The sequence below is a fragment of the Trichechus manatus genome, unplaced genomic scaffold, assembly GCF_000243295.1.
Source record: "Trichechus manatus latirostris isolate Lorelei unplaced genomic scaffold, TriManLat1.0 scaffold00044, whole genome shotgun sequence".
NCBI lineage: Eukaryota > Metazoa > Chordata > Mammalia > Sirenia > Trichechidae > Trichechus > Trichechus manatus.
The window spans coordinates 14,365,061-14,390,809 of NW_004443980.1; the positions used below are offsets into that span (position 1 = coordinate 14,365,061).

Genomic DNA, 25,749 nt, shown 5'->3' on the forward strand with positions numbered 1-25,749 from the left:
ACTAATTCTGACTTCCATTGCCTCAATTCTGCTCCTATGACTTTCTGTTGAGTTGTCTAATTCTGAAATTTTATTGTTAATCTTCTGGATTTCTGATTGCGGTCTCTCTATGGATTTTTGCAGCCTGTTAAATTAGTCCTTATGCTGTTCTCTAATCTTTTTAATTTCCTCTATTGCATGTTCTGCGTTTTGCTTAATTTCCTTGCTAATTTCTTGAAGAATTCTGTGTATTAATGTTTTGTATTATGCCTCTGGTAATTGCAAGAAATTTTCCTCCTCTGTAAAATTTCTAGATTCTTTATTTTGGGAGCTTGCCTAAGCCTTCATGGATTGCCTCTTTATGTGATTTGATCTCTATGTGATTTGATATAGACTGTTTTCTCCAAGCCATCAATAAGTTATTATATTTATTTATTTTATGTTTGCTTACTGTGTGCTAGCTTCTTGTTTTGCTTTGATATGCCCAAATAGGCTGCTTGTTTGAGCTAGTTTGATTATTGGCAACTTTGAAGCTCTAATGTCCTGTCACCAGGTGGTTAGATCTGTTACTAAGTTTGTGAGCTCAGGAGTCCACCCACTCCTCCTGTATGGATTCAGTTCAGGTGCCCAGGTAGATAGCCACCAAGTGTGTGGTGTAGGCTCTCACCTACAGTCCTAGACAGGCGTGGGTTATTGGCATAAGCACAGGCATCTGGCTGCAGCAGGGGGACACATTCTGAGCAAGGCAGGGGGCTGATGGCCGCCCCTGAGTGTCCTTGAGCAAGGCGTGTCCCTGTTCCCTAGAGCATGTAGGTGGGTGGGTTTTGCAGCCGGACTATGAGCACTTAATGCTGTAGGCTGTAAGGACTAGGGGGCACGTCTTACTCATGGGCCCCATCACAGGTGGCTAGGTGGTGTAGGTGGAGCCACCAGTCCTCAGGCCCCTAATGTGGGTAGGTGAAGACCCTGCTTAATGGGCAGAGCAGTGTCAAATGTCAAGAACCTGCCAGTTTACAGCTGAAACAGTTGAAGTTAGACTTCCAGTATATACCCTGTTGTACTGCGGTAATTAGGGCCTACGCTGTTGAGATGGGCCCACATAGGTCTATGCAGGCAGAAAGGCACTCAAAGTCCATGGATGCCTTATGCCTGTGCCTAGGCAAAGGAGCTGTGCCTACCCTGGGTTTCTGGCTTGGGTGAGCCGGCAGTTTATTTTTTCCTGTTTATTGATGTGTTCACTCTCCAAGGCAAGGCGAATGGCTCGGGCATGTGACAGATGCTACTTTTGGCCCAGAGGATTCAGCAATTGCTGAAGCCAGTCTGGGACCCAGTGCAGAGCAGGGAACCCAGAGGTAAATGGGAGAGAGGTTTTTCCCTAAGGGGGGTGTTTTTGATCTGCACGGTAGGTCGTACCCAAGTACTTATCTTTCGCAGATCCAGGGCTGCTTCTCACTGGTTCTGGGTGGCTGTGTAGACACTCTGGCGCTGGGTCTCTCCCAGTGCGGAAAACGACCTCCCGATCATGGCTGCTTGCCTGCCTCACCACTCACTCCCGAGCTGATCAGGCCTGAAGGGCTCAGGCTGTCACCGGCTCAAGTCTGGCAACTCCTTGCTGCTTTCGAACCGTCTCTCCCTCCCACTGCCATTCAGTCTGGTTCGTCAACTCTGTCTTTGATGTTCAGGGCTCCCAGATTGCCATATATAATTGAATCACTTGTTTTTTCGGGTGTTTTTTCAAGAGAGTACCAGAAGCATCTGACCACTCCACCGCCTTCGCCCCGCCTCTCCTAGTTGGAAGTATTTTAAGTTACTAGGAAAGCAAAGTGTTAGCAAGAAACAATACTTTTAGACTATATCTAATCAAGAGGAAAATACTGTATAAATAGCATGTCAGTAATCGAAGGCTGGTGGTTTGAACCCACCCAGTGGCTCCGTGGGAGAAAGACCTGGCAATCTGCTTCTGTAAAGATTACAGCTAAGAAAACCCTATGGGGTAGTTCTACTCTGTGAGTCAGATTCAACTTGACAGCACCCAACAACAATAACAGCAGTTATTATTTTTTATTTTTATTCACTGAGTAATTATTTAGTCCTTGTCTAAATTTATCATAAATTGTGAGTTAATAAGGTTTTTTCTGGTTTCATTTTTCCTTTTTTTTTTTTTTTTCATCTTTTGCTTTCTTCTAGAAGCAGAGTGTATAAATATCCAGATACTGCTGATGAGAATTTGTGTTCAGCAGATTGGAATATGGGTTTTACCTTACAGGTTTCCAACAAAGTATCAATGTTATTGAATTAAATTCTATAGTCAGAAGGATCTGCCATAAAAAGCACATATCTTTGTGAAATTTAACTCAAGAAGCCAATAAAATGTAGATGAGAATCTAAATTTACTGTATTTATTCCAACAGTCCTGCCATATTTTCAGCTGTCAAATTAAGTGTCGAATTTATGTTTACAAATTCTTTCAAAGCATCAGATTATTAAGTTCTCTGCAAGTTCTTTATTTTCTCAACAGATTCAATTTTTTGGCAGCCTTGTTAATTAATATTGTTTGATCATAATGATTTCATCAAAGAAAATACACTTTTCATTGTAAAGATGTGCTTGAGTTCCATAGCCAACATCTTGCTTCGTTACTTTCTTATATGCTGCCTTATTAATGCTTTGGTCACCGTTTCAACAGTTTTCCGGAAAGCCATCTTAGCACTCTGAGCAGATGTACACAGCACACCTGGATACCTTTCCTCTGTACCTGACTTCTGAGCTGCTGCTTCTTTTCCCAGAAAGGATATCTTAGCTGTCTCTTTTATAGTATGGCCCTTTTGGGATCTAAGACCTGTTTAATTCCAAATGAACAGCATGCAGCTGTGAAATTTAACAAAGGCTAAATAATTCTAGGCTCATTTAAAAAATGAGCTTAATGCTATCACTTTCTTCTTCTCCATGTTGCCCTAACTGAAAATGAAGCTGAAACACTGCAGAGAAGGACTTCCATTAATTCAAGTATCCCTTGCCTTTAAAATAAAGCTTTGCTACGGATGGATGCCTTTCCCTGGTTAGTTTAAGAAGTTTTTCAAAAATTCTTTGCTCAAATAAAGTCTTAAGTGAGGAAAGGGAAACTTTGCCATGCCTAAAAATAAAAAAAAATAAAAAACCCTCCCCCCATGAGATTACTTCTTACATCTGTACAAAGTTTAGAATTTCAGACTTTGGGACATTGAGGTCATCCAGAGGTTACATTTCTCCCAGTCAAATACAAACATAATAAAATCGCACACTTGCTTCTCCTCCTGCCCCTCTTAAAGAGAAGCCAAAGCCACAGTTACGTGTGCTCATGTGTGACGCAAAATCCTATTTTTAAACTCAGACTGAATATATCATTAGTCATTTACAGACGGAAACCATTAACATCTAAAAGGATGGAGCAACAGAACTCCCTCATGTTGCCAATTGCTTATAAAACTAATTCTAAATACAGCAATGGCTGGAAATTGTGTGTGTGTGTGTGTGTGTGTGTGTGTGTGTGTGTTTTCTGTCACTTAAAAGATACAGCTTTTCAGTTCACTTATGCCAAGTTGTGACTATATAAGTATTAAACCCTAAAAAAGGAAGAAAAATGTAAAACTGTACTAACTTATTTTTCTACTTAGTCATATCTACTTCATCTTTTGCTTATTTTCTACTTAATCATCTTTTGGGATAAAACTTACTATTTTTAGTACTCTCTTTTGTTTAGAAAAATCAATATTATCCCAATATGCTTAGGTGCCAAGAATTAATGATAATGTTGTGCATAGTTATTATATAAAAAAGGTTTTTATTCCATAAAAAATGCATACTTATTCAAAATAGATTTAATCTGTTGTTGTTGTTAGGTGCCATCGAATCTGTTGCAACCCATAGTGACCTTATATACAAGAGAATGAAACACTGCTCAGTCCTGCACCATCCTCTCAATCGTTGTTATGCTTGATCCCATGGTTGCAGCCAGTGTGTCAATCCATCTCGTTGAGGATCTTCCTCTTTTTTGGTGACCTTCTACTTTACCAAGCATGATGTCCTTCTCCAGGGACTGGTCCCTCCTAGATTTAATCTAGGTTCCTCAAAAAGTTAAATATAAAATTACTGTATGACCCAGCAATTCCAGTCCTAGGTATATCCCCAAAAGAATTGAAAGCAGGGACTCAGACAGATACATGTACTCCAGTGTTCATCGCAGCACTGTTCACGGTAGCCAAAACGTGGAAACAACCCAAGTGTCCATCAACAGAATGGATAAACAAAATGTGGTATATCCATATACCCATAAAAATAAATGAAGTTCTGATACATGCTACGGCATGGATATACCTTGAAAATACTATGCTGAGTGAAATAAGCCAGACACAAAAGAACAAATGTTGTATGGTCTCACTCATATGAAATATCTAGAATAGGCAAGTGCATAGAGACAGTTTATTAGTGGTTACGAGGGATGGGCAGGAGGAGGAAATTGGAGTTATTGCTTAAGGGTATTGAGTTTCTGTTTGGGGTGATAAAAAACTTTTGGAAATAGATAGCAGTGATGATTACATAATATGGTGAGTGTAATTAATGTCTCTGAATTGTAGGCTTAAAAGTGATTACAATGGCAAATTTTGTGTTATATACATTTTACTACAATAAATTTTTTTGAATATTTAATCTACAATGGTGACTTTATAAATTAACTTAATAATATGTTTTCTTAAGGAAAACTCTAAGATGTTGTTACCAGTTTCAAACTTTTCAAATGCCAGTGAATAATGCTTTTTTAAAAATTTACGTGTTATGTGTACTAACTGTTAAATGAGAAACTATTTTGTTCTGTAAGCCTTCATCAAAAGTGAGAATAGCAGCACAATTGGAAGAGCATAGTCGATGTCACTGAACTCTGCATGTAGAAATTTTTGAAATGGTGCATCTTTGTCTATGTATATTTTCACCAAAAAAAAAGGTCAAGAAGGGAGAGGGGTGACATGTTGTGGGGTTGTTAACCAATGTCGTAAAACAATGTGTGTACTACTGTTTCATGAGAAACTATTTGTTCTGTAAACCTTCACCTGAAGTACAATAAAATTTAAAAAATAAAAATAAAAATATTTACATGTTAATTTTTTAAAGACTTCCTAGCAAATATTCTAAAGCAGAATTACATATTATACAAAATGATGCATTCTGAGGGTGAAGGTGTTTATGGAAAAATTAAAGCTTTGTCAATATGTTTAGTAGAATTGTTTTTTGTAGTGCAGCCAGGACTCAGTCTGTGTAAAGGAAACTTTGTGGTGTGAGCACTATTTTAATTCTTGAGCGCTTCAATAAAATTAGCTTGTAAATATATTTGAAAGCACACTATGAGGTACTAGATTTACAGATAAAATGTTTTCCATTTCTTTTTATTGCTCTCTAATGACATCGTATGATTGAGGGCAAGGGCCGTGGTTAGTTCATCTTTGGATTCTCCATTACGCTTTAAATCTGAACTGCCCGATAAGTATTATGGTGTAAACGAACAAACAGCTTATATTTTACTGTTTCCTATAGTTTGCTAAGTGTATATTAATTCTTTGGGTGCTTTGTGACTTTATTTTCCCTCAAAGAAGTGCTTTTTGTTCCTTTTGTAATGAAGAGTTCATAAGGGTTAGGATTCCTGGAGAGACACCGAATCAAAAAAAAAAGAAAAGATAATTGCATAACAATGAGGTCTGAAGAACAACTTGCAGATGTCATTTTGCAAACCTGTTAGTGTAATCTTCAAACGTCTTTAAAATTTATTAAAAATAAAAACTTTTTTAATTAAAAAAAAATCAATTTCCTTGAATCCCTTCAAAAGGTTTAATCTTTTCTGGTTTTCTTAATTTTAAGCTTTTATTTTCTATGCTTTTTTTTTTTTTACTTTAACTTTTTATTGTGGGAAACTTTTTTTTTTGATAATTTTTTTTTATTGTACTTAAGGTGAAGGTTTACAGAACAAATAGTTTCTCATGAAACAGTAGTACACATATTGTTTTATGACATTGGTTAACAACCCACAACATGTCACCCCTCTCCCTCCTTGAACTTTTTTTTTTTTGGTGAAATATACATAGCCAAAGATACACCATTTCAAAAATTACTACATGCACAGTTTAGTGACATCAACTATGCTCTTCCAATTGTGCTGCTATTCTCACTTTAGATGAAGCTTTACAGAACAAAATAGTTTCTCATTAAACAGTTAGTACACATGTTGCCCTCTGACAATGGTTAACAACCTCACAACACATCAACACTGTCCGTACTCAACCTTGGGTTCCCTATCACCAGCTTTCCTGTCCCCTTCTGCCTTCTAGCCCTTGTCCCTGGACTACTGTGCCTCATTAGTCCCGTTTGGTTTTATGGGGCTTCTATGCTTCTTTTTACTTATTTAAAGGCTTAAGGTTTATAAGAATATTTTTCCCTTAAAAAATCCTCCTAACTAATGAGAAATTATTCCTTCATTTGAATAGCTGTGATTAATAACGTTGAAGAACTCTCGTCTGTATATCATTACACCACCAGCTATGAAAGTTCTTCAAGCGTAGTGAATTTCAAGATAAAGAAACAGGGCTAGGTTGTTGGATGCCCTTGATAGTTTCTTACTGACCCATCATTATATCATGTATGTATTTTCTGAATTGAACTTGGACTTGTGAAAAGGATAAATGAGATTTACTTTTGCACAATTTAAGAGAGCTTTCAATAGAGCATTCTCCAAGTTTAATTCTGAGAAAAGTAAATGGACTCTTTTTAATTATCAATCCTCTTGATTTTCTCTTTCCTACATAATAAAAAGCCCCAGCATTAGTGGTTCAGTGATAGAATTCTTGCCTGCCACCTGGAATGCCCGAGTTCAATCCCCAGCTAAGGCAGTGTGATCTTTTGGGGCCCTGGTGGCACAGTAATTAATCATTTGGCTGCTAACCAAAAGGTTGGCAGTTCCGATCCACCAGCTGCTCCTTGGAAACCCTATGGGGCAGTTCTGTGCTATCTCATAGGATTGCTAGGAGTCAGAATTTTATATAATAAAGCAGAATTATGGTTAAGCAAACCTGTATTTTGAAGGGTAATGTAAAATCTTCAGAGATCGCCTTTTGTATTACATAATTTGAAATATCTTCATAAAACTATCTAATACTTTAAATTCTGCAGTAAAAAAAAAAATCATTTTCTGTCTTCATAGTATCTGTATTAATTTTCTAGGGCTACTGTAACAAAGTACCTCAAATCTGGTGGTTTAAAACAACAGAAATTTATTGTCTCACAGTTCTGGAGGCTAGATGTTCAAAGTCAAGGTGTCAGCAGGGCCGTGCTCTCCCTGAAGGCTTTAGAGGAATATCCTCCCTTGCCTTTTCCTTGCTTCTGGTGGTCCCTAGTAATCCTTGGAGGTCTTGGTTTGTAGATGCATCACTCCAATCTCTGCCTCCGTCTTCACATGGCCGTCTTCCCTGGGTGTCTCTGTGTCTTCTCTTTTTATAAAGACACCACTCAGACTGGATTCGTTCATAAGGGTTAGGGTAACTAGTGTGACCTCATTTCCGAACAAGGTCGTGTTCACAGGTCAAAGGGATTAGGACTTCAGCCTATCTTTTTGGGGGACACAATTCAATCCATATACAGTATCTTTTAAGTATTTCATTATTTTTGTCTTCCCTTTGGTTTATCACCATAACCTTCATTCCCAAGTTGCCAAGAGATTGCTGCTTTTAAAAAAGGAACACGTCTTGTTCTCTTTATTTCCAGAGTAATGTCATCCTGTTGTTAGATACCACTAGCCGGGCCCTTCGTCGTCTCATCCTCTCTTCGGAAAAGAATGCATCTAAGAGATCTTCCTGGTGGAACAAAGAGGAGGCTGTAAGGAAGACCACACTTGTCTGGCACATTGCCAGGGATCTTCTATAGCTGTCTAACCGTAAAGATGCATGCCTGCCCGTCCCTTTCAGAGCCTTTGGTTTACTATAAGGCACAAAAGAATTCTCTTATTATGTACTTCTAGATTTAATGCTATGTAGATACATATATTTAAGTATCAGTAGCTTCATTTTGTGTCCATCATCCACACATAAAGACTTGCCAGAACTTATCTAATAATAATAAAACATTATGAGCTATTTGAGTATGATACTCATAATAAATTTCTAATCTTCCAGTGAATTTAACCTGTATTTATGTTTTGGGTTAATATGATGAGCCCAAGAGCAAGACACCTAATCACACCTACTAGATGAAAACTGTAAATAAATATTTTAGGCCAACTCAAGAGAAGTTATTCTGTGATTCAGAACAAGGTGATGCGATATAAAATAAGGCTTAGTCTCTGCCCTAAAGGGCAGCAGACCTAAGTCTTAAAAGACCATGAGAAAAAGAGATTTTAAAATATCATAAATGTATTCGAATCTAAGAAACAAAGTATCCCCTATGTATTTATGTCATAGGGTGCCCTGGTGGTGCAGTGGTTAAAGCGCTTAGAAGGTCAGTAGCTTGAACCCACCAGCCGCTCCAAGGGAGAAAGATGTGACAGTTTGCTTCCATAAAGATTCACATGCAATCTTGGAAGCCCTGTGGGATAGTCCTACCGGCAGTGGGTTTGGTTTTTTGGTTTATTTATGTTATGGTGTAAATTCCACAGTTAATCACCAAATAACATGTTTATTTCTAACTGGTGTTTGGCATTATTTTTAAAACTTTCATTCCAAAATGTTTTTAGTACATAATTCACTGCAAATTTTGAAATATACTTTAATCCTGTTACCATAAGAGTCTTGGTATGCATAAACAGTGGCTTCTCTGACAATTACATGTTTTACACGTTGAAGAACTTCATTTAAGGGGCAGCAGCTGAAGAGACATGCCTGCATCTGGCACCTTTAATGTGATGCTTGTTTTGTTTTGTCTTTAGGAAACTTATAAAATGTGTAAAGAATTTTCACACAAGAACTGGCTAGTATTCTACAAAGAAAAAGGGTGAGTTCTTTGTTGTAGAAGATTTAAACTGGGGTCGCTACTTTGTCCATCCTGTTTCCTGTTTTAATTATACTTGTTTACTGTAAAGTTTATTATAATGATTAACACCCTCAGCTACTCACCAAAAGGTTGGATGTTCAAGTCCAGCCAGAGGCACCTCGGAAGAAAGGCCTATGGATCTACTTCCAAAAACCAACTATTGGGAACCCTGTAGAGTACAGTTCTACTCTGACACACATGGGGTCACCATGAGTTAAAGTCGATTCACCGGCAACTGGGCTGGTTATTATAAAGCGAATGTAACCAAATTATAAATGTTTTACTGTAAAATTAATTCATTCTACATTATAGAACAATTAAAAACAGACCTAAGGAAAGCAAGCGCTCATAATTCCGTGATACAGCCACTACTAGTGTTGCAGTGAATTGCTTCCCAGTGTTTCTTCTTATGCATACCTTCACAGTTTCAGATGGTGTATATCGTTTTCACAATTAGCTTTTTATATGCTGTTACTTAGTTTTAAAAACATTCTTTCTAAAGATTGTGTAATATACCACCAAGTGATTGTACCGTGGTTTACTCAACCGTTATCCTTACCATTTCCTTTCAGTTCTCATCTCCTTTGCCTTTTACAGGAACAGTCTCACGGTGCTGGATGTTCTAGAAGGACGAAGTCATACCATCTCACTTCCCATCACCCTCAAGGCAGTCTTCCTTGTAGCAGAAGACAAGTGGCTTCTGGTGGAGAACAAAACAAATCAGTGGGTGGATCTACATGGTGTTTCATGGACCGTACTGTAGCTCAAACTTCTCTGTACCCAACATCCTTCAGTTCTGTCTTCCTCATGTCTGTCTTCTAACAATGCCTATGCTTGACAGCATCTCTGTAGATGAGAGTAAGAAGGAGAGAGACAGGGAAGAAAATGAAAATAAGTTAAATGTCACTTCTCAGAGTAATTATAAAAGTACTTCAGAGAAAGAGGTTGAAATTAACGGTAAAAAAAATAATAACTTTTATGTATGATCCATATTTATTCAAGCTTTTCCCTATTAGCACATTGGGAATTTACTGTATTCTTGCCAAACTGGAGATACTTCAAACTCAGTTTGTAGTTTATCTTCCCTTCATAGGGCCACAGACTCCATTTTAGAGCTGTTGTCTTTTTGTACCTTTACAGAATCCACCCCTTAGAAGTTTCTTCTTCCTTTTGTCTTATGTGTTCTCACTGGGGTATGTTTATGTTTGTGTGGCCTCCCGCATTGGACTGTATGCTTCTTCATGAAGGGGACGCTGTGGAATACTTGGCATATATTTAGGGTATACTGTAAATTTTGAGTCCCCACCACCACCCGCTGTGCTATGTTCCACTAGCTAAGTGCAAACTCATTCTTCCCCCTCTGCTGATAAGCAGAGATGGCCTGTCACGAAAGATTTCTGCTATTTATATATGCTTAAGGGCCCCAGTGGCACAGTTGTTAAAGCGCTCAGCTGATAACTGACAGGTCATTGGTTCAAACCCACCAGCCACTCCACGGGAGAAAGATGTAGCAGTCTGCTTCTATAAAGATTTGCAGCCTTGAAAACCATATGGGGCAATTCTACTCTGTCCTATAGGATCGCTGTGAGTTAGAATCGACTCGATGGCAGTGGGTTTGGTTTTGAGTTTATATATGCTATGTTGGGAGCATTGGTGGCAAAGTGGTCAAGCGCTCAGCTGCTAACCAAAAGGTTGGCAGTTTGAATCCATCAGCTGCTCCTTGGAAACTCTGTGGGGCAGTTCTACCCTGTCCTGTAGGGTTGCTACGAGTTGGAACCGACTTGACGGCACACAACAATAACAACAACGTGCCTATGTTAGAGGAACCCTGGTGGCGTGGTGGTTCAGTGGTTGGTTGCTAACCAAAAGGCTGCTAGTTCAAACCCACCAGCTACTCCACAGGAGAAAGATGTGGCAGTCTGCTCCTGTGAAGATTACAGCCTTGGAAACCCTATGGAGCAGTTCTACTCTCTGTGTAAGATCACTGTGAGTCAGAATCGACTCGACGGCAAGTATGTTAGGAATCTTAAAAATAAATAGGCCAGGGGACTAGAGTGGTGAGGGCTTCTGTCCTATAGCTGGCTGCAAATCAGAGGTTAGCCACCCACCTACTGGCTGACCCAGCAGTCCCATAAAGAGAGGGTTCATTGATAACAAGGAGGTGCCCCATTAATGTTGCCTTTGTTTTTTTAACAGCCCTCCCTCTTATAGAAGTGTTGGATTTTTAATTCACATATATTCTTGCGTTGTTATTGTGCGCTGCTTTTTATACGCAGCGTTGAGAAGTTATTTAGTAATTCATGAAGAAACTCTGAAACAGAAAATTCTACTCAGAATATAAAAACGAGACTTTGAGGGGAAGAAAAACTGATTAGTCTAGTCTCACAAATATTAGAAAAAGGGAAGCATTTCACCTACGTTAGGTGTTTTGTCTGTTTACAGGAAATACCTCTTAACTAAGCCCATGCACATTGAATCTGAGGACAGTGGGGTTTGCCAGCTGCATGTGCTGAAAGAGGAGCCGCCGAGCACAGGGTTTGGAGTTACACAAGGTAAATACTGTGTTCTCTGTACCGATGGCTGTGAGAGTGTGTGCTTGTACACAGACTGTCCTCTAGTCCTCTGATCACCATGGCATCAACATTTGTGAAGTTTATACTAAAAGAGAAATCTTAGTCACCACCTTAACCAAAACCAAACCCATTGCCGTCGAGTTGATTCTGACTCATAGCAACGCTATAGGACAGGGTAGAACTACCCCATAGGGTTTCCAAGCCACGGCTGGTGGATTTGAACTGCCGACCTTTTGGTTAGCAGCCATAGCTCTTAACCACTGCGCCACCTTAAGGCTCCAGTCACCACCTTAGCAGTAGTAAATACGAATCTACCATCATTCAGATCATCACTGGGAAATTCACTCCTGTAATCTGTCTTTGATTTTTTTCAACTGACAAATCAGAATTTTTATATACATTTAGATTCCTCTTTAGTATAGTTTCTTTTCTTTTTTACATAAGATCATCAGGATTTCTACTTATTCATCACCATTTTAGGGAATGAACAGTACTTATGAAAATAATCTAACACATACCATTACCAACACTGGGTTGAGTGAGTTTCACATCCTTTTTCAGGGTCGGAATCGACTTGATGGCAACGGGTTTGGTTTTTTTGGTTATTAATGATATTATTTGTTGCTAATAAAATTCTGAATTCCATAAATACTTGGAATTTCTTGGGGATGATGCCTTTGATTATAAAATCTGAGTTTTCTTAGATAAAAGCCAGGGATGGATTACTCAATAAGCAAGATACGCATGGGCTTCCTTGTACTTACTTACTAGTTTGTAGCATGCAACTACTACAGATTAGTAAGTAAGCACAAGTAACCCTGTGTGTACCTTGCTTACTGGTTAATCTGCACCTGAAAAAAGCCCATGAATGTAATTTAAAGTGTTTTCTTTTTTTTTTATACCTTGGGTTTTTCTCTTTGAGTTGGTGAGAATTAAATCTTGCAAAAAATTAATTCCTGGAGCATTTTAGGAGCATATCGTGTTCAATGTTTGTCCGACATTTTTCAGAAACAGAGCTCAGCATACCTCATAAAGTTTCAAGTGATCAACTTTCATCTGAAAATCTAAGTTCAGCCGTGGGACAAAAGATTGCCTCTCCTAATCGAATCCTCTCAGATGAGAATAGTTACGTTACAATAGTTGTTGGCTTCCCAGATCTCATGGTAAGTACCAGCTTTTTAAATTATTGAATAAATATTTCTTCCCATCGATTTGGCCTATAATCAACAAGCCTATTTGAGGGGTAATTAAAAATGTAATAATTATTTTTTGTAAACGTTTCAGATCAAGTCCGTATTCCAAGTCAGTCATTAAAAAAAATAAACTTTCTACCTATATAGTGTCATTACTTTTTTTTAATTAACATTTAAAGTGTAATGTAATTATATCATTTAGTAAGGGAAAAATAGTATTCTCCATACTTAGGAGTTCCTGTGACGCAGTTAAATCTTCACTTGCTGATGGTGATCTTATATCATGTTGTCTTAGTGTGAGCTCATGTAATCTGTAGGGAACAATTTGAGACTAATAACATAGCATGTCTTAAAGGATTTTTTAGTTTAATTTGTTGGGGTGTCATTACTGTCTTGTAAATTTTTCAGCACTCATGAATGTCAATTCACTTTCCACTTGAGTTTTACTCTGATTTAGCATATCTTTGCAGCATCCGGATTATACTAGAAATGGTGATGGTTGCAACTGCGTATTTCTCTCTTAGATGGGCCCTTCTGCCGTTACCTGTAAAGGAAAGGCTATTTCTAATGGACGTCAGGTGAAACTAGGCACCATCTTCCCCTGATAGAGAAAGTGGGAATTGAATTTGAAGGTTATTTCAGTTCAAGTCGTCATCTGATAACCTTAGATGTAGCTCCTTGTGTTTTGATTAAACATTTAATTTTCATAATTTCCTTTATAGCTTTTAGATGGAATGATAAAATCATTTAAAGATAAAAATATGGACTCTACCTCAAAATTTTTATGTAATTAATGAACTGTGAGAACTTCAGGGCACGAGACATTAGAAATCCAAAACCCAATGGATAATAATGTGGTTTAGGACTTTGCCATATGCTTTTCTAATTATCAAGTAAAAAGCAGTTGCTATAGTATTATATTACTGAAAATGAAACATGTTGGAATACGATAGCTACAGCAGCCTTGATTGAATGAAAGAGATGTGCTTAATAGGCTTTCTACAATGCGTGCTTCTCAGTAAAGAGAACACTGGAGCTATTTTTCTGAGTTGAACTACTAAAATAATTGATCTTCTGATCACTTTCTTCTGATTAAAGAAAGTAGTATAGAAATACATGTCACTATAAAAAGTTAGAAGTAAAAGCTGAGTATGGGGCACTGATTTGTATTAACCCTATAGAAGTCCTTTATAACCTGTAAAAATAATGACCTTGCCTGATAAATTAAAAGCTATACCCCCCATAATTAGCACAGTGCCCACCACATAGGAGACATTCAGTGAATATTTGTTAAATGAAGAGTTAAAGTCAGATAGGTGGCCTTTTAGTGTTTTATGATAGCAATCATATTTTTCAGGCCGAAATGCAATAGTCAGGTAGTGTGCTATTCTAAGCCCTTTCATACATTATAATTAATTTTTACAACAATTCTACAAGGTTTTACAGATAAAGAAACAAACTTAGGTTATGTCCCCAAGGTCACAAAGATTATTAGTAAAGGACCTGGGATTTGAGTTCAAGTGTGACTGACCGTCAAACCTATGTCTTTTCTATTATACCTTTCTGATTTTATGTGAGTTTATTTTGGTTCTTCATATTACTATCACTAAAGGGGTATGTTACACTTATTGACTTTATTATAGAGTTATCAGAGGCACTTAAATTATTATAAATTTATTATAACTTCCTTAAGCTAATTCCCAATAGCTACAAAAACCTACAGCAAATATTATCCTCAATGCTGAAACATTAAAAACATTCCTTTTACTATTAGGAGTAAAACAAGGATACCCGTTATCATCATTTCTATTAAACATTATACTGAGTGTCTTATATGGTACAATAAGACAAGAACAAAGAAACTATAAGCTATAAGTATTAAAAAAGGAGAAACGAGGATGATAATATTAAAAACACTATTGGAGACTAGAAGGCAGGAGGGGACAGGAGAGCTGGTGATAGGGAACCCAATGTTGAGAAGGGACAGTGTTGACATGTCGTGGGGTTGTTAACCATTGTCATAGGGCAATATGTGTACTAACTATTTAACGAGAAACTATTTGTTCTGCAAACCTTTATCTAAGGTTAAAAAAAAAAAAAAAAAAAGAATTATCTACGTGAGATCAAATTGACAACAGCAACTCAAAAGGTTTGATGGGAAGCCTGGCCGGCAGTGAGTTGAAGATAATGGTGATGGAATAATTTGGAAAAGGATTGTGAGAATAGCAGCACATCTGGAAGAATGTAATCGATGTCACTGAATTGTACATGTAGAAACTTTTGAAGTGGTGTATCTTTGGCTATGTATATTTTCACCAAAAAGTCCTCCGAGGTCGAGAAGGGAGAGTGTTGACATGTCGTGGAGTTATTAACCAATGTCATAAAACAATATGTGTACTGACTGTTTAATGAGAAACTATTTATTCTGTAAACCTTCACCTAAAGTACAATTAAAAAAAAAATTAAAAGAAAAAAAACCAATAACACTATTGGAGAATTTAGTAAGTTTGTGGGATATAATATCAATATACACTAGTCATTGGATAGGACCTGCAGGTAAGGTAGAATAAGTACTATCCACTAAACACAACTATAAAACTTGGGCAGCATACTCTCTGAAAAGTAAATAGTAGCAGGTGAATTGAGGAAGAAGATAAGAATTCACAGTACCATCAGACTTCAGTGAGTGTAGCTTTTTTTTTTTTCTTCCTCCTCTGGTGAGCCCTGACCTAACAGTCTGAACCGGGGGTGAGCACTGGCAAGGAGAGATAGAGCTCCAGGAGAAGACTTCTAGTTCTGGCTCAAGGAGCAGGAAAGGGAACTCGCAATGCTCAGAGAAATGTGGAAGTTCTCCATAAGTTTGTGTGTTTCTTCTCTCCATTCTCCAGTACTCAAGCACCCAAACAATCCCGTGGTGATAGTGGCAGAGATTGCAATACAATGGGAGTCTACAGAAGCCAAAACTCTGAGGGAATTATTATGGTGGAGCTGTGATCCCAAGAGGGTATACCAAACCCCCACTGCTTTCTCTCTCTGTCTGTATTCTCCCACTGTTTAACTTTATATGCAGGCACAGTCACAGAGTTATGCAGTAGAGTGGTGTAAGTAAAATCCCAGCTTTCTGGCCAGAGGACTGGTAAGAGTAGCCTCAAGCAGTCAAAAAGTACCAGGGAGAGTGCAGAGAGGAAGAGCTTGGGAAAGTGACCATAAAGTTGTTGAAGAGCTCCTGGGTGTACCCCTGAGCTGCACATGTGTAGGTCTGATGCTAATCAGCATAACAAGGACATTGAGAACGGAACTAACAAATAAACTACTACCCAGGTCCCAGACTGGCTACTGGATGGCATACATACAAGCCAGATCTGAAGAGCACTGCAGTCTTTGAAACCTGATCTGACTTTGGAACCACAGCCCACAGAAAGCAGATTGGAACTTGAAGACTGAACCTAACAGATCAATTATCTGCTAAAATAAATATCAATTTTCTCTGGAAAATTTAAACAAGATCCAGAGTGATATAGTATACAAAATGGCCAGGATATAATTCAAAATAACTCAGCAAATGAAGAACAGGAAAATCTTCATTTACATGGGAAAATCTCAACTCACCTGGGACAAGATGGCAAAGATATTGGAATGATCTGACAAATACTTAAAGTAGATATTATAAAAATGCTCCAAGAAGCAGTTGTGAATACCCTTAAATCGAATGGAAAAATAGAAAGTTTCAACAAAAAATCGGAGGTGTAAAGAAGAAACAAATTTTAGAAATGAAAACTACCACAACCAAAATAAAAAACTCATTGGATAGGCCTAACAGTAGGTTTTAGATGACAGAGGAAAGCCAGTGAACTTGAAGCTAGATCAATAGAAATTATCCAGTCTGAATGAGAGAGGAAAAAAAAAGATTAAAAAAAAAAAAAAAAGAACATACTCTCAAAGACCTGTGGTGCAATCGAAAAGAGCTAACATTTGTGTCATCAGAATCTCAGAAGGAGAGGAAAAAAAGTGTGATGCCAAAAAAAGTATGTTAATGAATAATGACTGAGAACTACCTAAGTTTGGTGAAAAACATAAATCTACAGATTCAAAAAGCTCAGAGAACACCAAACAGAATCAACCCAAAATATCCATAATGACCAAAAAAAAAAAAACCAGACCTGTTGCTGTCGGTTCGATTCTGACTCATAGCAACTCTACAGGACAGAGTAGAGCTGCCCCATAGGGTTACCAAGGAGCGGCTAGTAGATTCAAACTGCCAACCTTTTGGTTAGCAGCCAAGCTCTTAAGCACTGTGCCCCCAGGGCTCCATGATAAGACTTACCATAAACTGAAGACAAATAAAACTGAAGATGAAGAAATTATCTTAAAGGCAGTCTGAAAATCTTGAAAGCGATACATTACCTATAAGGGAAACAATGGTTCAAATTTTGCAGATGCTCTCTAGAAACCATTGAGACTAGCAGGAAGTGGCACAATATTTTTAAAGTGCTGAAATTTTTTAAAAAATTGTCAACCCGTAAGTCTGTATCTTTAAAAATATTCTTCAGGAATGACAATGAAATGAAGACATTCTCCAATGAAGGAACACTAAGAGAATTCATTGACAACAGACCAGCTCTAAAAGAATTGCTAAAGAAATTTCTTCAGACACAAGGGAAATTGATGTTCCAGAAAGAAACCTAGAACACTAGGAATGTTGAACCAGCAGCAAAAATGGTAAATATCTGGGTAAATATATTAAACTGTTCTTCTCTTGAGTTCTTTAAATATATTCCATCATTGAAAGCAAAAGTTATAATATTGATAGGATTTTTAACATATGTAGTTGTAATATTTAAGAGAACTATAACATAAGAAGGGGAAGGTAAAGGGTCCTATGTGGTTGTAAGGTTTCTATATTTTACTTCAAGTAATAAAATATTAAAATATTGATTCTATTATGATAGCATTTAAGAGAATAAAATATCTAGGAATACATCTAATCAGGGACATGAAGGACTTATACAATGAAAACACTGCTGAAAGAGACTAAAGAAGACTTAAATAAATGAAAAGATGTTCTATGTTCATGAATTGGAAAACTTAATATTATTAAGATGTCAATACTACCCAAAGCAATCTATAGATTCAACACAATCCTGATCAAAATTCCAACAGCCTTCTTTACAGAAATAGAAAAACCAATCCTCAACTTATATGGAAGGGCAAGAGGCCTCAAATGGCTAAAACAATGTTGAAAGGGAAGAACAAAGTAGGAGGACTCATACTTCCTGATTTTAAAACATACTATACAGTAATCATAACAGCCTGGTGCTGGTATAACGGTAGACACATAGACCTATGGAAGAGAATTGAGAGTCCAGAAATAAACCAGTATACCCACGGTCAATTGATTTTTGACAAGGATGCTAAGTCCATTCAATGGGAAGAGTCTCTTCAATAAATGGTGCTGGGAAAATTGGATTTCCACATGCAAAAGAATGAAACAGGATCCATGCACAAAAACAAATTCAAAATTAAGGACCTACATGTGCAACTAAAACTATAAAAGATTAGATTGGAACCTTAGGGGGTAGTGAGTTTATGTTAATGAGAGAGGAAGAGCTCAAAAAAGGAGAGTGCGAATGGTTGCACAACTGGAAGAATGTAATCAGTGTCACTAAATTGAACTTGTAGAAAAAAAGATATTGATTCTAAGTAGAATGTGAAAATTCAAGAATGTGTATTGTGATCTCTAGAGCATTCACATTTAGAAAAAAAATCAAATAATATAAAAGATGGCAGGAAGGGGGTAAAAATGACCCAAACAATATACCATCTGCAAAAAACTCACGTCAGGTATGAAGTAATAGGTAGGTTAAAAATAAAAGGATGGAAAAACTATATTCCATGCACATACTAATCAAAATAAAGCTGGAGTGGCTTTACTGTGAAGGAGGGAACACTTCAAAACTCATTTTCAGTACAAGAAAAGGAAACTACAGTCCAATATCCCTTATGAACAAAGACATAAAACAATATCAACAAAATATTATCAGATGAAATCCAATAGTACATACAGAAAATAATACATTATAACCAAGTGGGCTTTATCTCAGAAAGAAATGCAAGAATGATTCAATATTTGAAAATCAATCAATGTAATTCACCACATTAACATTCTAAAGAAGAAAAACAACATGATCATATCAGTTGATGCAGAAAAAGCATTTGGCAAAATTCAGCATACAATGGTATTTTTTTTAAAAAAAAAAAAAAAAACTCTTAGCAAACTAGGAATAGAAGTAAGCTTTTTAAACCTGGTAAAAGACATCTACCAAAAACTTAGAGCTCCTGGTTTCTAAAAAAAACCCTACAGCTAACATCGTACTTAATAGTGAAAGACTGAATCATTTCCCCCTAAAGTGATCCAATGAAATGCAGAAATTATCGAACAGTACCATTATTATAACATGCAAGTAAAGTTATGCTGTCAAGCCAGATTCAGAAGAGGACATAGAATGAGGGTTATCACTGCTGATGTCAGATGGATCTTGGTTGAAAGCAAAGAATACCAGAAAGATGTTTACCTGTGTTTTATTGACTTTTCGACTGTGTGGATCATAAAACTATGTATAACATTGCAAAGAATGGGAATTCCAGAACATTTAATTATGCTCGTACGAAACCTGTACATAGACCAACAGGCAGTTGTTCAGACAGAACAAGGGGATACTGCATGGTTTAAAATCAGGAAAGGTGTGCGTCAGGGTTGTATCCTTTCACCATACTTATTCAATCTGTATGCTTAGCAATTAATCTGAGGAGCTGGACTATATGAAGAAGAATGTGGCATCAGGATTGGGGGAAGACTCATTAAAACCTGTGATATGCAGATGACACAACCTAGCTTGCTGAAAGTGAAGAGGACTGAGCACTTACTGATGAAGATCAACGACTGCAGCCTTCAGTATGGATTACACCTCAACATAAAGAAAACAAAGATCCTGACAACTGGACCAATAAGCAACATCATGATAAACAGAGAAAATACTGAAGTTGTCAAGGATTTCATTTTACTTGGATCCATGATCAATGCTCATGGAAGCAGCAGTCAAGAAATCAAACAATGTATTGCATTGGGAAAATCTGCTGCAAAAGACCTCTTTAAAGTTTTAAAAAGCAAGGATGTAACCCAGAAGACTAAGGTGCACCTGACCCAAGCGATGCTATTTTCAATCGCCTCATATGCATGGGAAAGCTGGACGATGAATGAGGAAGAGCAAAGAGGAATCGATGCCTTTGAATTATGGTGTTGGCAAAGAATATTGAATATACCATGGACTGCTAGAGGAACGAACAGGTTTGTCTTGGAAGAAATACACCCAGAGTGTTCCTTGGAAGAGGGAACAGCGAGACTTCATCTCACGTACCTTGGACATGTTATCAGGAGGGACCAGTCCCTGGAGAAGGACATCATGCTTGATAAAGTAGAAGGTCATCGAAAAAGAGGAAGACCCTCAACAAGATGGATTGACAAATAGCTACAACAATGGGCTGAAACATAGCAACAATTTTGAGGATTTGCAGGACTTGGCTTTGTTTCATTCTGTTGTACTTAGGGTTGTTTTGAGTCCTAACCAACACCTAACAACAACAACAAGATCAGGAACAGGGCAAGAATGACCACTCACACCACTCCTGTTCAACATTAAATTGGATGTGCTAGCTTATAAAGCAATAAAGCAACCACAACAAAAAAGGCATACAGATTGGAAAGGAAGAAGTAAAACTGTCCCTATCACTGATAACATGATTGTCATGTAGAAAATTGCAAGGAATCTACCAAAAAGAAGCTAATCAGTGAGTTTAACAAGGTCACAGAACATGAGATCAAAACACTAAAACGACTGCATTCCTATACGCCAACGATGAATGTATGGAAGTGGAATTTTTTTTTCAATACCATTTACAATAGTGCTAAAAAAAATACTTAGATATATGTCTAACAAAATATGTACATGATTTGTATGCTGAAAACAAAAAATTGTTAATAAAATAATCAAAAAAGACCTAAATACGGGAATAGAGCTACTGTGTTCGTGGATTGGAAGACTGAACGTAATAGTGATGTCAGTTTTTTCCAAATTGATCTATGGATTTGATGCAATTCCCATCAAAATTCTAGCAGAATTTTTTTGTAGTTAGAAACAAATTGAATCTAAAATTTATATGAAAAGGTAATGGAATTAGAATAGCTAAAACGATTTTGATGAAGAATAAAGTTAGAGGGATCACACTTCTCAATGTTAAGACTTATTATAAAGCTGTAGTAATCAAGACAGTCTGGTATTAACGAAGGGAGAGACACATAGATCAATGGAACAGATTAAAGAGTCCATAAATAGATGCACACAAATACAGACAATTGACTTTTGACAAAGATACAAAAGCAATTCAATGGTAAAGTGTAGTCTTTTCAATAAATTGTGTTGGAACAATTGGACACCTATATGGGGGGGAAAAACCCTATAGTCTCTGTACACTTTATAGAGAAATTAACTCAAAATGGATCGTAGCTATACATATAAAACAATATTATAAAATTCATAAAACAGGCAAAAACACTGATGATCTGGGGCTAGGTAAAGTTTTTAAACATGATACCAGAGCACAATCTGTAAAAGAAAAATTTGATCACTTGCACTGCATCAAAATTCCAAACTTCAGCTCTGTGAAAGACACTGTTAAGGGAATGGAAAGATAAGGTACAGGCTGGAAGAAAATATTTGCAAATCATATATCTGACGAAGAACTTATATCCAGAATATATAAAGAATTCTCAAAACTCAACCATAAGAAAACAAATAACCCACTTTTTAAAATGGGCAAAGGACAGACACTTCACCAAAGAGGCTATAACCTAACCTAAACCTAACCTGTTGCTGCTGAGTCGATTCCTCCGACTCATAGCAACCCTACAGGACAGAGTAGAACTGCCTCATAGGGTTTCCAAGGAGCAGCTGGTGGATTCAAACTGCCAGCCTTTTGGTTAGCAGCTGTAGCTCTTAACCACTGCACCACCAGGGCTCCAAAAGAGGATATATGGATGGCAAATAAGCACATGAAAGGATGTTCAACATCATTAGTTGTTAGGAAAATGCAAATTAAAAGCATGATAGTTAAAATAAAAATTACTGACAATACCAAGTACTAGTAAGGGTGCACTTTTAGGTATTTACCTAGAGAAATGAAAACTGTTCACACAAAAATCTGTCCACAAATATTTATAGATGCTCTGTTCATAACGGCCTGAATCTGGAAACTCCCCAAATGTCCTTCAGCTGATGAATGGAGAAGCAAACTGGTACATCCATACAATGAAATACTACTCAGCAGTTAAAAGGAACAAACTATTGATATTCACAACACCTTGGATAAATTTCAAAGATATTTTGCTGGGTGAAAAAGGACAATTTTAAAATGTTACATACTGTCTGCGTCTATTTATATGACATTTTCAAAAAAGCAAAAGTGATGGTAACAGAGAACAGATCAGTGGCTGGTGTAGTTATGAGCAGAGGTGTCAGGGCTCCCTGTAGGTAGGGTGGGGAGTGCTAATACAGAGATAGCAGGAGGGAGTTTTTTAAGGGTGATGAAACTATTCTGTATCTTAATCTTATCGATGGTTACATGAATCTAAACATGTATTAAAATTCAGAACTATATATCCAGAAAAATTCAGTTTTACTCTATGACAGTTTAAAAATTAAAAATTTAAAAGTCCATTGTATTTCTAAATACTACTTTCAAACTTAGAAATGCAATTTTTGAAAGTATACCATTTAAAATAGCAATAAAAATATAAAATGACTTAGAAATAAATCTATCAAAGTATGTATAGGACTCTTTTAGAGAGAAAATGGTGAAACCTAGTAATCAATGTGAGAGAAATCCTAAATAAATGAAAAGACATTCCATGTTCATATGCAGGGAGATGTCCCTTCTTCCCCAAATAGTCCTATATATTTAATGTAATTCCAGTATAACCCCCACCAACGTTTTTTTTTCTTTTTTTTTAATTTGACAAGCCAATTCTAAAACGTTTATGGAAGAACAAAGGGCAAAAAATAACCAAGACATTCCCAAAGAAGAAGCAGGCAAAGGTACTTGCCCTAGTAAATTCCAAGGCTTATTATAAAGCTGCAGTAATTAAAACACTGGTATTGGACTGGAGTAGAAGAATATACAGGGGAACAGAATGGAGTGTCCAGAAACAGATGCATGCATATATGGAAACATATTTTATGATAGCATTGCAGATCAGTGGGCAAAGCTAAGTGGTATTTGGACAATTAGCTCTCCATATGAGAAAAGGATGAATATGGATCCTTGCTTCATACCACTTACAACAATAAATTCATAAAAAAAATCCTGATGGATCAAGAACTTAGAAATGAAAGACAAAACTTTAAAACTTTTAGAAAGTTCTGGTGCCCAGAACAGTGTCTCCCAAGTGAGAGCTATAAATCAAAAAAAAAAAAACAAAATGAAAGAAAAACCAGTTGCCAGCAAATCAGTTCTGACTCATGGAGACCCCATGTGTGTTGGAGTAGAACTGTGCTCCACAGGGTTTCAGATGACTGACTTTTTGGAAGTAGATTTCCAGTCTTTTCTGCTGAGGCTCCTCTGGGTGGACTCGAACCTCTAACCTTTGGATCAGCAGCCAAGCACGTTAACCATTTGCACCACCCAGGGGTTCCAGTGGGAGCTATGGCTATTATTATTTTGGGCATAGGGCCTTATTCAGAAAGTGGATAAGTTTAATTACAGGAAAATTGTGAATAATGTGATCGTTTCATTCCTATAACTGTGACTTCCAGACACCTGCTGTATTCAGGGGAAAAAAAGGGTTTAAATCAAAAAATTCTTCTTCTGCAAAAAAAAAAAAAACTTTTAGAGAAAATATGGGAGGATATCAATTATCTTATCATCTTGCAATAAGAAAGGCATTCTTAAATAAGACCTCCGCCAAAAAAATACTAACCGTAAAGGAAAAGTTGAATAAATGTGGCTACATTGAAATTAAGACCGTCTAAATCTCAAAGACATCACAGAGTGAAAAGACAAGTCATAAACTAGGACTAGATATCTGCAACTCATAAAACAAAGGATTATTACCCAGGATATATAAACGAGTTCTATAAATCAATAATAAGAAGAAAAAAATGTTTAAAAGGGGCCAAATACATAAACATGTATCTCACACAAGAGAAAATGGAAATGCCAGATAAACTTAATATGTTCAACCTCATAAGCATAAAGTTGAGTGAGGGGGAAGAAAAAAGCAAGTCCTACTTGAATAGACATATAACCAAAGGGAGGAGGTGTGACCATTGCCGTCAAGTCAATTCTGACTCATAGGGACCCTATAGAACAGAGTAGAACTGTCCCATAGGACTTCCAAGGCTGTAAATCTTTACAGAAGCAGACTCCCACATCTTTCTCCCGCGGAGCGGCTGGTGGTTTTGTATGTATATATTTACCACAATAATTTTTTTTTTAAAAAAAAAAGCAAGTCCTAGAAGAAACGTAAAATGTGATTCCATTTATAAGTTGAAAAACTAGCAAAATTAATTGTATTGCTTAGTGACAAATACATATGTGATAAAATTTTAAAGTAAAGCAAGGGAATACTTAACACAAAATTCCAGAAGAGTTCAGTCTAGGGGTGACAGAAGGATGTCATTGGACAGGGGCATTGAAGAACTTCAGAAGGACTGGTAATGTTCTCTTCATTGTGCCACAAAGTGGATGGATGAGTGTGTATTATTTTTAAACAAACCATACTGTTATGTTCCCTCTTCTTGGTTACAATTTATTTCAAAAGGAAAAAGTTTAAGTCGTTTATTTTGAACTTGTTTGAAAATTGTGATTATTGAGGAGACAGCTATCTCCTGTATTAAATTCAGAAACATTAAGGAATAATTTGATTTGCTTATACCTGTGAAATATAAGTTTACCATTGGTATCTGCTTAAAAAGCTGCATTATAAAAGTTGTAGTGAATGTAGTATATACAACTTCAATACTTTAGTATCTCTCTCTCTTTTTTTTTTATTTCTAGTCACCCAGTGAAGTTTATTCTTGGAAAAGACAGTCATCTCTGAGTAAACCACGTGTCACTGATACAGGATTCTATGGAGGAGAAAAGAAAAGTCTTACTCCAAAACAGACAAACTGTGTGACTCTTTTAGACACTAATCAAATAGTCAGGATTTTGCCCCCAGGAGAAGTCCCTCTAAAAGATATCTACCCAAAAGGTAAGAAACTTAACAAATTCCTAACTTCCCAAAGTGAGTAAGGTAGTTTGCTTTTGGTAGGGATATTTAATTTATTATTATTGTCCTATATTTCTAAGTGGGGCAGTCGTGGTTCAGTGATAGATTTCTCACCTTCCAAGTGAGAGACCCAGGCTCGATTCCTGGCCGGTGCTCCTCATGTGCAGCCACCACCCGTCTATCAGTGGAAGCTTGCCAGTTGTCTCGATGATGAACAGGTTTCAGCAGAGCCTCTGGACTAAGATGGACTAGGAAGAAAGACCTGGCAATCTACTTCTGAAAATCAGCCAGTGAAAATCCTATGGATCAAAACGATCTGATCGTCAGTGATCATGGGAATAGCACAGGATCAGGCAGCATTTCGTTCTGTTGTGCACGGGGTTGCCATGAGTCAGGACAGACCCAGTGGCAGCTAACACCACCAACAACATATTTATAAATGTGGGTAATGCCAACAAGGTACACCAGACAACAAACAAACAAACCCACTGCCGTTGAGTCGATTCCGACTCATAGCGACCCTGTAGGATAGAGTAGAACTGCCCCATAGGGTTTCCAAGGTTGTAATCTTCACAGAAGCAGACAACCACATATTTCTCCTGCGGAGTGGCTGATGGTTCAAACTGCCGACCTTCCGGTT

General features: G+C 37.1%; 1 protein-coding gene across 4 annotated transcripts in view; it reads left to right on the forward strand.

Annotated features, from left to right (window-relative positions):
- Positions 1-25,749, forward strand: part of VWA8 (von Willebrand factor A domain containing 8) — a 468,389-nt gene that overhangs the window by 299,433 nt on the left and 143,207 nt on the right. For all 4 annotated transcript variants that reach the window (XR_002824147.1, XM_004376614.1, XM_023731623.1 and 1 more), the window contains exons 30-35: positions 7,762-7,872; positions 8,918-8,982; positions 9,619-9,744; positions 11,464-11,573; positions 12,603-12,757; positions 24,896-25,091. Coding sequence is in view for 3 of the 4 variants with exons in the window: in XM_004376614.1 (XP_004376671.1) it covers positions 7,762-7,872; positions 8,918-8,982; positions 9,619-9,744; positions 11,464-11,573; positions 12,603-12,757; positions 24,896-25,091 (763 nt within the window). In the remaining variant the exon portion in view is untranslated. The remainder of the gene's footprint in view (positions 1-7,761; positions 7,873-8,917; positions 8,983-9,618; positions 9,745-11,463; positions 11,574-12,602; positions 12,758-24,895; positions 25,092-25,749) is intronic.